Source organism: Mastigoproctus giganteus, chromosome 9 (assembly GCF_048544385.1).
Source record: "Mastigoproctus giganteus isolate SK-2022 chromosome 9, ASM4854438v1, whole genome shotgun sequence".
In the NCBI taxonomy this organism is placed as follows: Eukaryota; Metazoa; Arthropoda; class Arachnida; order Uropygi; family Thelyphonidae; genus Mastigoproctus; species Mastigoproctus giganteus.
Window position 1 is genome coordinate 138504476 of NC_143583.1, and position 17875 is coordinate 138522350.

Here is a 17875-nt window from a genome sequence, read left to right on the forward strand (position 1 = left end):
AGTTGGCAAGCAGTGAAGGACAGCAAATGCGAAAGTATAGATTCGGGCCCTCAAATAAGCAAAGATGGTAAATATCAATACTGTATATGTAAGACACAGATCATGAAAAAAATCATAATTACCTAAAAGTTTAGGGACACAAACTTCCACAGGAGGTGCACAGTATAATCAGTCAGGTCACTATACAAAAAATTTGGTCTAACTCGCATATTAAACACATGAAAATACTGTAAACTTGGGGAGCACAAGATAAGGCAGCCTTCACTCACGAACACCCAAGCATGTCCCTCTCCTGCTGTGTGCCTCCGTAGCCAGGTGGGCAGGAGCAGCAGTGCAGTAGCGCACGCTTCTTGATTAGACCAGGGTTCGAGCCTGTGCCCACCAAATACAGAGGATGCGGAAAGGTAACGGAATGACCACCGCATATCCTCGGAGCAATATGGCCTTAGTTGCTAATGTTCCTAAAAAAAACCAAATAACAATAACCCTCTCCTGCTATAACATATGATGGACTCAATTGAATATTTAAATGATGGTGATTGTGAATGTTATCAGTTTCTCTTTGCAAACTTGAATATTGGTATTAGCATGGCCAATGCAAAGAAGCTGAGATTTTTCTGCACCTTTAAAATAATAAATAAATAAAACAACTTAATATCGTGCCATATCGGTGGGCAATAAATACATGTCAAATTCCTCTTTAAATTTCTGTTAACCAGATTTTCCCAAAGAGTATTGCCAAATTTTTCCATCATATCAGCTTTTTTTCACTCTGATTTCTTTTCGATGTATATATTGATATAATTGATTGATAAAATATAGTCACTGAGTAATACAGATGGTTTTAAGAATATAATATTTTAAAAATATTCTCATCTGCCTTTAAATTTGCAGTTGCAATATTCCATTCTTTTCTTTTGTAGCTGAGCTTATCAATCAATCACCTTCCTGTCTTAGAGGGACAATTCTTTTGTGCATTCACAGCATTTGGCAAAGTTCTGATCACAAATGCTACTCGATCAGCAAGTGGAGTTAACTGTGCTACACCTCACACCGACTCTTTGCCACCAATTCCACCTGGAGAACGTAAGTGTTTTTTTTTTTTTTTTTTCCCCTCCCATTTTCCTGTCTTAAATAATATTTAATGAATGATCTATTCAAGGTGATTGTTTGGACATGATTCTTGCTAGATCTCCGAATTTTACGGATGGTCATATTATAGTGATAAAGATAAGGGAAAAATATTTCGATACTGCAAGTTATTGTTGTACATAGTATATTGCGTAACTTTTTTTAAGTATGTGCATGTGCAAGAGGACGGGGGTTCCATTCAGCACGTAAAAAAATACAATATAAATTGTACAATACGATAAAAATAAAATTATTCTATCCAAAATATGCTCAGCTGTGTACAGTATATTTTGGAAAATGAAATAATTGTTCCTTGTTTTTGATACCTAATGATGTAACTAGAATATTTGGTGTAGAGCCAACCATTAGATATGAATCTTTCCTTTTTATTAATGTGACATTACTTCAATTGATCAAAGTACCAATGTCAAGCACCTTTGGTATTATGCCTTAATTTTTCTACATGTATAGGTTTGAACTGCCAGAATTGCCTGGGCCACTTTATTTTGATTGCCTCTGGATGAAAGTTACTGTGTTGATGTTTTTTTGCAAACAATTCTGGAACTCTGAAATAGTTAATACTTAAACACTAAACATGTCTAAAGCTTTATTAACAAATCTTGCATGATCAGCTTTCATATAATGCTTTGGTGAATGGAGAATTCAAGGACAAAGCCCTGTTGTTGTTGTTGTTGTTGTTGTTTGGTTTTTAGGAGCATTAGCAACTAAGGCCATATTGCTCCGGGAATATGCGGTGGTCATTCCCTGACCTTTCCGCATCCTCCGTATTTGTTGGTGATGGGCTCGAACCCCGGTCTAATCAAGAAGCGTGTGCTACGCACTGCTGCTCCTTCCCACCTGGCTACGGAGGCGCCTGACAAAGCCCTGAATTGCAATATAATAGTATTGCCACTTATCATGGATGCATTAAGAATCTGCAGATAAAAGAACTAGGTGGCAGTGATTGCAGTGTATTGATGGGGATTTACTTAAAGATGAAATTACAATTAAGGGTAAAAGGAAGGGTTTTTGCTTTTGTAATGGAGGCTACAGTGTTCTCGGACAGTTTTTAAATTCTGTACAGTGGACCAACTAATGATGTCACCAACAACAAATTCTAAGTAGGAAAAATTCAGGAAAATAATCATAGAAGCTACTAGGCTTTTCATGACAACTAAGAAATACTGGGCAAGGCTTAGACCTAAATGAATGTCATATGATTTAATGAATATATGTGGCACAGAAGAAAGAAATGCATGGGATGCATATTAATTATCAGATAGTGATAAATGCTCACTGTAGATATAAACTAATCTGCAATCAAGTTAAATGAGAAGTTAGGAAAGCTAAGTAAGGTTATGAGGCATATTCGGGAAAGAATTTTAAAAGAAAAGCAACGAACGCTTCTTTACTTATATAAACACTAGAAGGAAGGAGACATATTGAGTTGGTCCCATAGATATGAATTGGTTTAATAATTGATGATCCTACTCAGGTTATTGACAAATTGAATAGTTATTTTGCATCTTCGTTCACATTTAAGAAATTTTTAAAGGATGGGGTGATGCTGGAAGTGTGTCAAATTCTAACAGGGAGCTGAATGATTTTGTGTTAGCTGAAAGGTAAGTGGAAGAAATTGTTGAATCTAAATATAAAATGCACCCGGGGGTGGATGGAATCTATCCAGTTATATTAACTGAGGCAACAAACGTAGTAAGCAAGCCCTTGGCAATAATTATGAGAGAATCATTGGATTCAACAAAGTGGAAGAGAAATTGTTGAAGCTAAGCTAAAATAGCTAAACCCTTCCCTATCTCTTCCATCATGCAGTATGATTGATGACTTTTGAGGTTATGATGAACATCGTGGCGAGATCCAATATTCCTTACAGTTTGAGATTACAGCTCTAAAATGGTGTTCGCAGGCCGGCCGCTAGTTACTACACTGGACCGAACCTATTGGTAACTCTCTAGGAGGCTTCCGGATCAGCTAGTGTATAATCTTGCTACCTCTACTTTGCCAGATAGTGACTGGAGGGAGTCAGAGTGTGTATTCTGGGAGCATTGTCGAGGCCACGTTATGTCAAGGATCTGGGTATATTCTTACCATGTGTACGCCATATCCAAAAAATTTCATTGTTTCATACAGCCTATCCCACCCACTTTTTCTTACTATTGAATACACCATGAATTGTGAAACTAATAGAGCAAGCTTATCTGCGAAAAGATCTAAACCTCCCAAGCACTTAATTAATTTCACAAATATACGTGGTCTCAATTCTAATCTCAGTGATGTCTATTTCCACTTGCAGTCTGCCAAACCCCATGTACTTTTTCTGACAGAATCTCAGTTATCGGTTGATTCAACTACTGCTCATCTCAGATGCCCAAATTATTCGCTGTATGATTCCTTTCGCCTCGAAGGTGGTACTTATGCATATGTCTGTTCGGATGTTCCCTGTCAGAGACTTGGCAATTTGGAATCTCCTCTCTTTGATCTTCTCTGGCTTAAAATCTCTCTACCTCATTGTGTCAAATTCATCTGTTGTCTCTACTGTTCTCACAACTCCACTAGTCACTTGGAGATGTTTGACTTCCTCTCTTTGCAACTTGACTTTCTCCAGTCAAACTTTCTTAACAGTGAGGTAATTTTCCTTGGTGATTTTAATGTTCACAACTCCAGCTGGCTTCCGTTTTCTAGTCACATGGACCCAGCTGGTCGAGATGCTAAGGCTTTTGCAATTGCTAATGACCTTGCACAGATTGCTCATTTACCTACAAGAATACTGGAAATCCTAATCATACAGCCAACACGCCTGATCTTTTTCTCACAAATAACCCTTCTAAGTACACGGTCGAAGTGAGAGGTCTTTTAGGCACTTCAGATCACAACTTGGTGATTGTCTCTTCTCCAATGGAGCCTTTATCTCATGGCTATTCCCAATCTCGTGTTGATTGGCATTACAAGAATGCAAAATGGGATGACCTGCAAGATTTCTTTTCTTCCTTTCCTTGGTCGGATTACTGTTTCAAAACTTCTGATGTCAACGTTTGCTCAAATTGTGTCAGTGAAATTATTCTTGCAGGAATGGAATCCTTTATCCCACACTCCACTTTAAAATCTCATCCTTTATCTAAACCTTGGTTTTCCAATAAATGTGCTAAGGCTGTTCAAGAGAAGAACGTTGCATATCGTAATTGGCTTGTTTCTAATTCTTCAGTTTCATTTTCTGCCTACACCAAAGCTCGCAACAATTGTAGAGCAGTTATTAATCAGTCCAAACTAGAGTTTGAACAGGCTAAGAGTAGAAAACTTGCTTCTTGCCCTAATGGTAGCCGAGCAATCTGGTCTCTTGCCAAAGCTATTGGTCGCAACTTTTGCCCATCTCTGCTCCCACCTCTGTCTAAACGAGATGGCTCTGTTGTCACTTCAGCCAAGGATAAAGCTGACCTTCTAGCATCCCATTTTTCTTCCAACTCATGTATTAATGATCTTGGTAAAATGCCTCCCACCATTCCCAACATGCTGCATTCAATGCCTCCTTTGGTCTTCTGACAAAAGGATGTCAGAAGGATTTTGACGAATCTTGATGCTAAGAAAGCTCCAGGTCCCAATGGTATTTCTCCACTTGTTCTCAAAACCTGTGCTCCTGAACTTACTCCTATCCTTTGCCGCCTTTTTTCACTTTCTTATTCCAAAGGTGTTTTTCCTTCTGCTTGGAAATTTGCTCATATCCAGCCAGTTCCTAAAAAGGGTGACAAATCTCTCCCATTCAATTATCATCCATTGCAATTACTTCTACTCTTTCTAAAGCAATGGAGAAATCAATTAACCGCCAACTCTTAAACTGACTAGAAACCTTCCGTCTGAACAACGATCGACAGTATGGATTCCATCAGTGTCGATCCACTGGTGATATTCTGACTTAAGTTACCCATTTATGGACTAATTCAATGGAAAGGTTCGGTGAAACACAAGTAGTTGCTCTTGACATCTCAAAGGCTTTTGATCGTGTTTGGCATAAAGGTCTTCTAAACATGCTTCCATCTTATGGTTTGCCAACTGTTTTTAGTAATTAGTTATCCAGTTTTCTCTCTGATTTCTCACTGAGGGTGATGGTAGATGACTCTCTGTCTTCTATCTTCTCCACTAATGCCAGTGTCCCCCAAGGTTCAGTTCTTTCCCCCACTCTTTTGTTCTTGTTTATTAATGATCTTCTTTCATTGACTGGAAATCCTATCCATAGTTTTGCCGATGATAGCACATTGCATTCTACTTTCCATTTTGAGAAACCTTGCCCTGCTCAATCAGCTTCAACTTATCGAAAATCTGCCACCAATTCCTTAAATTTCGATCTTCAGGTAATTCTCCAGTGTGGCAAAGACAACTTAGTTGATTTCAACCCTTCTAAAACTCAGTCTTGTCTTATATCTCGCAAAAAAGGATTCTTCTGCTCCTATGCTTATCTTTAGTGACACTCCGATTTCTAGGCAAAATGATATATCTCTTTTGGGATTACCCTGACTTCTAATCTCTCTTGGCACAAGCACATTACAAATATTGCTTCCTCTGCATCTAAAAAACTTGGTTTTCTCTTTCGTTCTCAGCGTTACTTCCAAACAGCTGTTCACTCTGTATAAATCACAAATCCGCCCTGCCATGGAATATTGTTCCCACATCTGGGGTGGTACCCCCAAAACCTCTCTCAGGCTTTTTGATTCCATTCAGAAGAGCGCAGTTAGACTAATTAATGATTCATCTTTAACAAAGTCTCTCCACTCACTGTCTCATACACGTACTGTTTATGCTGAATGCCTCTTCTACAGATACTTCCATGGGCACTGTTCTTCTGAATTGGCTTCTATAATTCCCGCTCTCTCTTTCAAAACAGTCCGAAAACGTGCTCCCACCAGCCAACATCCATTTAATGTCCAACTTCAAACTCACAGAACCAACTTTTCATCTTGTTTATTCATTCAACTGCAGTTTTCTGGAACAACCTTCCTTCATACGTATTTCCTGAAAATTACAGTCTACAGAAGTTCAAGTCCAGTGTCAACAAATATCTTCTTTCATCTTCTCAACCTCCAACCCAAACACGGTACTGAGTACTGTAGGTTCTAATTCCTCTCGTGTTTTGGGTTTACATTAAAAAAAAAATAATAATAATAATAAATAAAATTGAAAAAAAAAAAAAAGAAAGAAAAAAGGGCAACTGGGATGAATGGAATTTATCAAGAGACTGGTAACTCACCCGGTGAGATTGGCAATGGGATGTCCTTATGAAGAAAGAGTGGGTTTCACAGCTTGGAAACTAGGCTCCTTATAGGCAACTTGATTAAGGTGTTTAAGGCTGCGAGATGCATTAGTAAAATTAATGACTATGAAATTTTCACAGTTACAAATGATTCTAGAACTAGGTGCCATAAATTCAAGTTACTGGCTGAGATGTTTAGACTGGATTGCAGGAAGTTTTATTTCATCCAGCGAGTTATAAATTACTGGAATAAATTACCTACATGGGTGAGAGAGGCTGACAATTTGGAAAATTCAGAGATCAGCTGGATAGTTACCTATGGGAGCAAGAAAATGCATAGGTTGTCTGTTTCCTTTTCTCTTATTATTATTGATTAATTATTTATTTAATTTTATTATAAATTTTTATTTTTTTATTATTTTTTTTTTTTTTTTTGGCTGGTACGGGATAAGCCTTAAGCTTTCTTGCACCATATGGCCATTTGTAATACTAATACTAATATCAGGCGAGGCAGAAAAGGCGGTAAGCAAATCATTAGCTATCATTAAGAGAGCGTTTTTGGATTCAGGAGAGATCTCTGTAGACTGGAAGTGTGAAAAAGAAGTGAAGCAGTGAATTATACCTGCACTTCTAAATAGAAGTGCAGGTATAATTCAACCACAGCATGGGTTCATTAAGGGAAGCTGTTGTCTGACCAATTTGACTGGATATTATGATTATTTCGACATCATCTACTTGGATTTTGGGAAAGTTTTTGAATTTTTTGCACATAAATGACTGCTGTACAGATTAGAGCAGTGTGGCATTACAGGTAAGTTACTGCTATAGATAAAGGGATGGTTGAGTGGGAGATGACAGAAAATGGATATAAATTGACAGTGGTCTTTGTGAACTAATGTTATTAGTGGAACCACAGGGTTCAGTACTGGGCTCATCGTTGTTTTATATTTATTAGTGATATTGATGAAGGCACATTAGGCTTAATATCCAAGTTTCCATTTGCAAAGGTTTGCAGGGTGGTTAATGACAGTAGTGAAGATATGCTGCTGCTGCAACAAGATCTAGAAAAATGAAGCAGATGGGCTGAGAATTTGTAATTAAAGCAAATAATTGCTTTAATTACAAATTCAAAATGCAAATGATAAATGCAAAGTACTACTACCCATATTAGAACAAATGTTCTAATATGGGTAGCAGTAACCCCAGAGTAACGTATCAACTGTGTGGTACTATATTCAGGGTAGTGGAAAATGAAAAGAACGTGTTGGTAATTTGTGCAGTCAGATATGAAGTCCTCTGAGCAGTGCAAGTGGGATGTGCTACCAGGGCAGCTCATGGTGTTGTGAATTTTGCACAACAGGGATTTTGCTAGCAGGAATAAGGAGGTGATTATCCCATTATATATAAGGCAGTGGTCAGGCAACACCTTGAGTACAGCAAACAGGTCCGAAGCCTAATTTTAAGAAGGATGTAGAGATGCTGGAATAGGTTAAAAGAAGGGCAGTGAGACTGTTGTGAGGAACAAAAGGGTGCTCTTACCAAGAAAGGCTTCAGTTCTGCAAATTGCAACATCTGAAAACTAGGCATCTGAAATTTAATCTGTTTGAGGCTTTGAATGGCTTGAGCAGACTCAGTGCTGATGGGATTCTTCCTCTTGCCCAGACTGTGCACATGAGGATATATATAAATTGCAATTAAGGAATGATGATTACAAAAGCGATGTGCGAAAGTTTGCCTTCAGCCAACATGTGATAGATTGCTGGAACAAGCTTCCATCTATTGTGTAAGTAAATAGTTGAATAAATTCAAGGAAGAAGTAGACATATTGGAGGGGATGGGTAGGTGAAATGGAAAATTTTTTTTTGGTTGATGCTGTATAAAATTGCTTTCTTGAATCATTTGCCACTACTAATATTAATCATTCATTTAGAGAGGTCGGTGTTTAAAAATCTAGTCTAAGACTAGGAGATTCTTAAAGGCCTCTTTCATTCAGTGCTTTAATTCAGTGCTTCGTCAAGTTTTACGTAACTCGGGAATGTCTAGTAACATATTTCTGCTATATTATTATTATTGACAAATCTGAATTCAGCGCAATACTTGTTAATGTTTGACCATTTTCCTACATTCTTATTAGTTTAATTTTCTGACCCAATTAATCCCAATTAAACGAAAGTGATTTAATCAATCACTTTCGTTTTCTTGGTAGATTTTCTAGTACCGTTGTCTCTTAGTTGGCACCATGATAATGGTCAAAATGAAATTTTCTTTAAAGAACTTCACAGGGTTAAGGCAAAAACTCACAATTATCACCCTGCATGAACTCACATTTTACTAAAGCACATTTCTGGAGGTCACTACCATAAAGTAACTAAAACAATTTGCACTTTCCGTTTTATTGGGCTTTTCTGTTAGCGCAATCTGTTTTAAACGGGTAGTAAACTTGATTTTATTGCATTTGTGATAATACTGGAATTCTGTGGGTTTTTGCGTTATTATGGTAGTGTGTGCATGTCCCCTTCACTAAAATCTTCAGTCATATATAAAAAAAAAAAAGATTCTTACAATTATTTATGTAATAAATAATTGTAAGAATCTTCTCTTCTTTCCTATTTTTTTGCTTGTTGCTCCGATCTCACTTTGTGCAATTTGTGTGTGCCATGATTGTCGTTATTGATTGCTTATTATTTTTTTTTTTATTGTTTAAAATTTTACAATCCTGAAAAAAAAAAAAAAAAAAAAAAAAAACACAGTGAAAACAAATTTACGTAAAACCGTAGTTGCGTAAGTCGGGGACTTACTATATCGAAAAATGTTCAGCAACCTACGTAAAAAATATGGCGATAAATAAAAAAACTTACCACGTACTACTCGTGTGTCCAATACGATGCTTCCTGTTATTTTTTACGATATCGATTTGGTTGTGTATGGTTTGGTCATCAACATTATAATGGTTCTTTAGAGATTTAACGGATGCACCGTTTTCATACTTTTCAATAATTTCAAGTCTTTGTTTAACCGAAAGCGCAACTATTTGTGTTTACCCATCATTTTCATAATTTCTAAACAAAAAAATAATAAATTTACTATATAAAAAAAAATCCGACATCTCTGACATAAATAACGAAACAAAATTTGTCCTTTTGCGATGTGACGGAACACAACAATCGATGCGACGTACTAAAACAAACTAAATATTTGGTCTCTTTCTTTTTTTATTTTGTTTTTTCTTTTGAGCGGTAGGTGTGAAGACAGTGAGGGTTGCAAGATAATAGGTACACTAATCTCTCAATGACGACTCATAATGTCGGTTCTTGTTTATACCTATATCTGTTTATACCTATTCTAGTTATTACTTGAATTTTATTATTTCTGTTTGCTGTTTTTTTTTTTTTTTTTTTTTTTTAAATTTGGAGTCTTGAAGTGTCCCGGTTAATCCGATCCTGGTAAATCGAGAATCTGCTGTATATATAGAATAGAGGCATTAGTAGAGGCACATTAGTAGAGGATGCAAGAAAGCCAGCTTATACATCAGCCAAAAAAAAACCCTTCCCATTTCACTGATACATTTATTCCGAATGTTTGTCTTGTTCTGCCTTGAATTTATTTAAGCTATCATTTTCCCCACCAACATATGGAAGTTTGTTCTAGCAATCAACTACCTGCTGGCTACAGGCATACTTCCTTACATCTATTCTACAACTGTCTTTCCTCAGTTTGAATCTATGCTCCCTCAGGTTTGTAATCTAAGCAAGAGGAAGAATCCCCTCAGCATTAAGCCTGCCCAATCCATTCAAAACTTTATACACCTCAATCAGATTGCCTCACAGGTGCCTGGTCTCCAGAAACTGCAATTTGCAGAGCTTAAGCCTTTCTTCATAAGAGCACCCCTTTGTTCCCTTCACCAGTCTTGTTGCCCTTTTTTGTACTCTTTCTAGCAACTTCTTCCTAAAATGAGTCTTCCAGACCTGTACACAGTACTCAAGGTGTGGCCTGACCATTGCCTTATACAAGTTGATAATCACCTCCTTATCCCTGCTCACAAAATTCCTGTATATCATTGGCAAGACCCCAAGACCTACTCTGGCCGCCTGTCTGCACTGCTCAGAAAACTTCATATCTGACTGCACAATTACCCCAAGGTCTCTTTCATTCTTCACTACCCTGAGTGTAACACCACATAGTTCGTACATTTCTCTGTGATTACTGCTACTCATATGCAGTACTTTGCATTTGTCAATATTGAACGTCGGTTGCCACTTATCAGCACATCTGCCCAACTTTTCCAGATCCTGTTGCAGCAACATACTGTCATTACTGTTATTAACAACCCTGCCAATCTTTGTATCATTTGCAAACTTTGACATTAAGCCTAATATATCATCATCAATATCATTAATAAATACAGAAAACAACAATGGACCGAACACTGAACCCTGGGGAACTACACTAATAACATTAGTCCACGTAGAGCAGTACCCATTGACCACCACTCTGTCTTCTCCCACTCAACCATCCTTTGATCCATTGTAGCAACTTGCCGTTAATGCCATACTGCTCCAATTTGCACAGTAGTCTTCCATATGCAACAGGATCAAAAGCTTTCCTGAAATCCAAGTATATGATATCAAAATAATTTTTTTCATCCAGCTCCTTCGTGACCACATCATAGTATCCAATAAAATTGGTTAGACAATATATATATAGGGTGTCCTTGAATGTTTTTTCATTTTTGAAGGGGCCATAGATCTCAGTAGTTTAGGAACCACTGATATAATTAAAACAAAAAAGGGTGTGTAACAGACACTACATGAGCATCTTTGTTAAATTGAACACACGAGTGACTGAGGGTTGAGCTGTGCATAAGCATCTTATAATGCTTAGTCTCTTGACTACTATGGAGAAGTTTATCTATGATAATTCAATTAAATTAAGTTAAAGTTAAAAAAAAAAAAAAAATTGTGTGCACGCGTGCCAAGCACACATAGCAGAAGTTAAGTGAAACTTCTACAGGCGAACATTTATCACTTGACCAAGGATCCCATATTGACCATATGAATGCCACAGGCGACGAATCTGTATGAATGGGAGCCTCGGAGATATGAGACATTCCGTTACCAAATCTAGTTCCGGCAAGTGTTGTGGCATTGGATGATATATAAAACCATTTGACTTTGATAGAGCCAGGATCACTTTGTTCTTGAGAGAGCCACAACAGCTGTTGCAGGCTGACATTTGACTTACGTCCTTGTTTGGAATGCTGTTTGAAGATCTCAAGTTGCTGCTCCAGCTATGTATTATTTATTTTATTATTATTATTATCATTAGCCATATGGTACACGGAAGCCTGAGGCTTTTGCTGCACCAGCAAAAAAATTAACTTACCCTGAGAGAGAGAGAGAGAGAGAGAGAGAGAGAGGAAGAGAAGAATAATGATATCCAGCTCAGTACCCCGGGTGTGCCAAGCCCATACTCACCAGATGTGAGTCCCTGGGGTTATGTGTTGAATGATTTGGAGTACTTCTGGTAGTTGGTTTTGGCTTCTTCGCTTTTCGTTTATGACTGGGCTTTGAGGATCCTTCATCATTTTCATTTGCAGTATCAACTTCCACGACTCTTTCCAAATTCACTTCTAACATTTCTGGGGAGATGTAAGGCTCTGAAGATGTGGATGGACCTTCTCCAGCTGCTTTGGTCAACTCCATCACACGCTGTGATTTCTTTCCCTGTTGATATAGCTTAGATCTCTCCTTTGTACTCAATGGGGATGGTTTCGGTGGTCAAATTGCATGTATACGTGATCTGTATGCCTTACATCGGTCACCGTTAGTCTTCGACACGTTGAATTATAAATTTTTTTCATCGAAATGTTTTATTAAATACAGTGGAGAATGACGAAAGAAATAGCATGATGCAGTTAGTAGGGGTACTGATTGGGCCATGCTTTGCTCATGCCTGAAATGGAGTGGTAAAATAGTGGGGGGGGGGTTGAATCATTTCCTGTCGTATTTTCTTGGAGATTTTTATCAATCCATGAACGCATTGCACTTGTACGTGCGTTATATGCCTTACAGTGTTCAGTACAGTGTACCCCACTTTACGATGGGTACTCCCTAACAAAGTACTGTTCACTATACGATATGTAGTAAGTGCCAGTCATTGTGATCACATTTATGAATTGAATTTTAATTCTATTAATGGTGATTCTAATAAGCAAAAATAGGAGGAATATTATTCATGGGCTACAAATGTAAAGATATAAAGCACAGATTTACACTTTATTACCTTAACTATTAACAAAATTAAATCATATGTGAAAATTGGAAGAATATTTTCCACAGGTTAACAAAAGGAAAAAAAAAAAAAGCTACTTAACTTCGGTGATCGCACAAGAACTGGGGCATTTAGCTTAGTATGATAGTTGTTGTTCAGAGTGTCTGTAATGGCATTTACTTATGGCAAAAGTCGCATTTTTGCTGCATTTTTTGTCAGTCCATGAATGCAAGTTACTTCACGAAAACTGCCTGGAGCTTGCCTAAAGAAGTTTCACTTCAAAAAAAAAAAAAAAAAAAAAAGTACAAAACAGTAAAAGTAAACTGTAGAAATAAATAAATAATGTTTCTTAAATATATTGCAACTTTTCTGACACTATCAATGATATTAATGTTTAACTTTTGGTGTATCGTATGGTGTTATTGTTTCCTTTTCAGTGTTCTTCCCATCCCTATTTCTTTTAGTTATAAATAAAGTTGCTCAGTTTTAAAAACTAATCCATGTCAGGATTGTTTTTACTTAGTAGTTGTACTTCTGATCAGTATATCATATTTCCATAGTCTCCATCAATGTTATTTAATTAATCCTAAAGTTCACTGTGGTTAAAGGGACTTCTGACAGCTGCAGTGCTCATTACACGATTCACCTTTATTGTTTAGCATGGAGACTTTGTTGAGACCATTTGCTCTCAACTGGAATAAACTGAAGGCCATTTTTTCCAGTTTGATTTTAATATTATCAGTTGCCCACTTCAGGTATTTGTAGCCCTATACTTTTGTAAATTTTGCAGTGGGAAATTCTTTGGTTAGTATTTACACTCTGATACCCCTTCCGATTGATAGTTGCCAATAACAGTGTTTGTCAGGCCTATCCTCCCCTACTCGTATCTTTCATTTCAACGATTAGAAGCTCTGACTTGTTCCGTGTAATATGGTACCCATTTTAGTGTGTTTATTCCCCTCTTGCAACTGTTTAAAAATCAGGAACTCGTTTTCTGATTTTAAAACAGTGGTGGAAGGGGGGGATCACTCTAACGCTAAGTAAAAAGCAACTGGTGGAAGAGGCTAAGCCTGTCAATCACCGCTACTTGCATTGATCAAATCCGAAGGAGTACAGATTGTAAAAACTAACCATTTCTCTTTAACTTAATGAAATAATTTTTTTTTTTTTTTTTTTTTACTGCCAGTTGCATGATTTCACCAAGAAAAATATTTCATATATATTTTTCAAATGTATCTTCATGATAATATGAAAGCATTATTTTTTAATTATTATAATGCCTTATTTGTAATTTTGAGAAAAGGCATTTTCCTCCTATTTTCTTCCTACAGATTTTGGATTACTTGAAATAATCAATATAATTCTATGCTTTGAATATACCAAATTCTGAGTGTATTAAAAAAAAACATTTTTCCAAACACTTGCCGAAACAAATGATTTGCTTTTTTTTCTGCAGTATGAAATGCTATTATGTTGCTACATAATACTTTCATTAGTTGGCACAGGCCTGCAAATCACAACTTGTAAAATGGAGTTTTTATTTTAATACATGCTATAGTGATTTCAAGGTTGACATCTGTTTTGTATTGAGTAAGGGTTTCCACAAAAAAGGAAAAAATGTGGTTTGCCTAATTTTTTTTATTTATTTAATTTGTCCAAGTAATAATTTGTGTACTATTTTGTAATAAAATGGACAAAACTTTAACATAAGAAAATTAGAGGAATCTGGAAAAAAATAAATTAACATTCAGATTCACCAAATTTATTGGAATAAATTCTTGGTTTTTAGGTGGTCTTCCTTGCCCACAAACATTTTAGGGTTTTATTTTATGCATTTCATCAGACTTTTCAAAGACTAATAATTTTCATGTTTACATTCTGTTTTCCCTACTGTCTTATTTCCATCTGTTTTATATCATGGTGGTATTGCTTATCCTATTTCTCATTGATAGAATTAAGATTTCCTAAAACAAAATATGTTGGATTGCCAGAAATGAACCTTCAAACATATTTTACATCCTAAGTTTTGAAATTTATTGGGAATATTTTCATCAATACTTTCATAACTGATAGCCTTTTGATTTCCAAAGTAATTGTGAACAACATTGTTTGAAGCCAATTATGGCCATCATTCATTTAGATTGATGATCTGCAGTTATCCATGGTGCAATAACAATGCCTGGTTTGAATTTCTTTTCAGATTAACTTGGAAATTGATTGCAAAGGTATTTAAAACAATAACCATCATTGTCTATAGCTTTAACAGTTTCACGAAGTCAATGTGAAGTGAAAGTAATTGGACTTTTATGTTCAATGTTTCTAGAACACTGTATAAGATTGTCTTTGCATTGCCAATTCATTAGCTTACACAGGCCTGCAAATTGCAACTTGCAAAATGGAATTGGTTTTAAGGCATGCAATACTGATTTCAAAATTGACATCCATTTTATATCATGTAAGAGTTTTCCACAAAAAAAATTAAAGGAAAAATGTGTTTTACCTAATTTTGTCTCTGCTGTTGAGTGACAGCTTTGCTGACTTTGTTCTCTGCCTTCACATTCAGATAATGACATTTTAGGTTGCTGACCCAACAACAGATACCAACCTTCATGTATTCACAAAGTAGCCAATTAATGTCCTTCCACTTTGATTTTATTATAGAAGTTGGTTTTCATGTCTCCCTTAAGTAAAATGAATATTCATTTGGAACCAAAAAAAAATTCCCCATTATGAAAGAAAATACTTTCAAGGCTAGTTTTTGAGGGTTCATCGTCCACTCACTTATTGCATATAATGGAATATGAAATATATTCCTAAGATAGTGATTAATCCAGAACGAATCTTCAGGAAAAGTGAAAAATGAACTCCTCATGGAATGTGTATCGAGTGAACTCCTCCTCAAGACATGTATCAAGAAAATGATGTTCCTGTTGATACAGCAAGTTTTTAGCTTAGAATCTTGATCCTGAGATCTCTGCTGAAGATTTTGGAAAGAAAAAGATTTTACTAAATTATTTGGCTTGTTTTATGTGAACTATTATTGCAATTCACTTACATTTTTGTACTGGGAACAGTCACCATTTACATATACTTATTCAGTATCTCATTAAATTGTATTGTGAATTTCTGGTGAAGAAAGCTAGATTAGCTTCGTACACAATGAATCTTATTAGCAAATGATGGATTCAAATACAAGATGACACTTCATTTTTAGTGTCATAGTTTCACTCTTCAGATTATCTAAATTAACATTCATCACCATGGCTTGTTTATTCACACCAGACCATGTGAATAGCAAAAGCAGAGACTTTTATTTATCTTGAAACACCAATTCTTGAATTTTTAACACAAGTGTGGGAATTTTTTGCAAAGTCTGTGGTTTTTCTTAGTCACAAATTCTAAAATATTGTGCATGTGAGCATATTGTGCCTATTCTAAAATATGTACAATATGCCTTTTTAAATAAACCATCATGTTTTTCCCTTGCTTTTTTTTATAGCAGAGAAACCACAAAAGCAGCAAAATGTTTTCAGGTTATTTATGTACCTTCTTATTGCCTTCTTTATCACAGCAAAACTTACAAAAATAAAAATAAACACAAATTACTTTGAGTTAGTTTGTAATTTTTCAAATGATTTATCCTAGCTGTCTGGCATTGACTTTTATAATAAACGCAACTTGCACTGTGCATTCTCAAACACTTCTTTTCTTTTCTCATCATACTATAAAAAGTAAGCCTTGTAATAATAAAAAGAGCATTTCTGTGTAGTTTATCAAAACCATGAAATAAGAACGAAATGTTTTGCAAAAAATCTCTATGATTTGGAAAAATGGATGTTAGTTTTGAACTCTATATACTCAAATTACTAAAGGATACACATAATTAGCTAAACTCCAGACCATTTTAGTCAGTATTACTATAAATACAATTAACTTTGGGGTGGGGGGGATGATATCCATTAGCATTGAAGCTCTTTCATGCTGCAGAGGCCCCAGGTGCCAAGCGATTTCGTGATCGAGTGTCTTTGCTAGTGAATTTGCACTCTCTTGAATAAATAAAATAGTCTTCTTTATTTACAGCATTACACTAACAATCAATTAAATAAGCTTCAGTAAAGAAATCGCTTTACTTGAACAGGAGGAAAAGTAACCTTCTTTCTTTTTTTCCTTTTATTTTGCATATTACTACTAACCCACTACCGCTTGGTCACAAAGGTTGCTCTGCTCCTGCCTCCACGTGGCAGGGTCGGTAACCCAGAGGGGAAAAAGTCTCCCTTCCAGGGTGAAATGGAGCAAGAAGTTCATAAAACCCAGAAAAACACTGGGTGCACAGAAGAAACCCTGACAAGGCAAGAACAAGAGAAGTCTGTTCAGATTTTGCTGCAACCTTCTGTCGCAGCAAAACGTCAAAAGGCTGATGTAGGCAGAATCCAAACTCCAACTTTCTTAATTATTCATTCAACTCAAGCACAACCAGTTGGGAAACTCTCTCCATTCCTAGTGCCTAGAAAGCACAATAGGTACTACTAGTCGACCGGGGCTAGCTGGGTGGGTAAAGTGCCTGCCTGGCAACCCAAAGGTCGTGGGTTTGAATCCCGCCTCAGGCTTGGATCAAAGTACTACAAAAACCTTGGGAGGTGCATTATAGCCACAGAAGCCGATGCGCCAACAACTACCAAAAAAAAAAAAAAAAAAATAGGTACTCCCAAGACAGTTCATCGTCTAAGATCAGGAGACCTATTAGCTGAAGTTGCCACTGCTTGACAGTCTGAGCAACTACAAAAACTGAAAACGTTTGGAACTTCTGTCATTGTTTTACCACACATTTCCCTGAACATGTCAAGAGGTATCATCACCGAATGGGACCTCATAAACGAGTCAGACAAAGAACTAAAACAAGAGTTACATGTCCAAGGAATCATTAATGTCAGAATAATTATGACAAAGAAAGACTGCATACTAGTTCATACACGGAACATAATACTTACTTTTGACAACAACAGTTATAAAAGCAGGCTATCTTAACTGCCAAGTTAAACCATACATCCCAAACCCATTACGCTGCTATAAGTGCCAGAAGTTTGGGCACTCACAGACTGTCTGCAGAGGAGTAGCTGCCTGTGCCACTTGTGGATCCGCTGCACACATTAGTATTGACTGCACAGCCACAACACCAATCTGTTTTAACTGTAAATAGGCACATCCAGTGTATTCCAA

The 17875-nt window shown here is 36.4% G+C and overlaps 1 protein-coding gene across 4 annotated transcripts in view; it reads left to right on the top strand.

Annotated features, from left to right (window-relative positions):
- The window catches only part of LOC150080768 (plexin-A2-like), a 1384718-nt gene that overhangs the window by 928590 nt on the left and 438253 nt on the right, over positions 1-17875 (top strand). For all 4 annotated transcript variants that reach the window (XM_090381170.1, XM_090381171.1, XM_090381172.1 and 1 more), the window contains one exon: positions 924-1086. In XM_090381170.1, coding sequence (XP_090237296.1) covers positions 924-1086 — 163 coding nt within the window. The remainder of the gene's footprint in view (positions 1-923; positions 1087-17875) is intronic.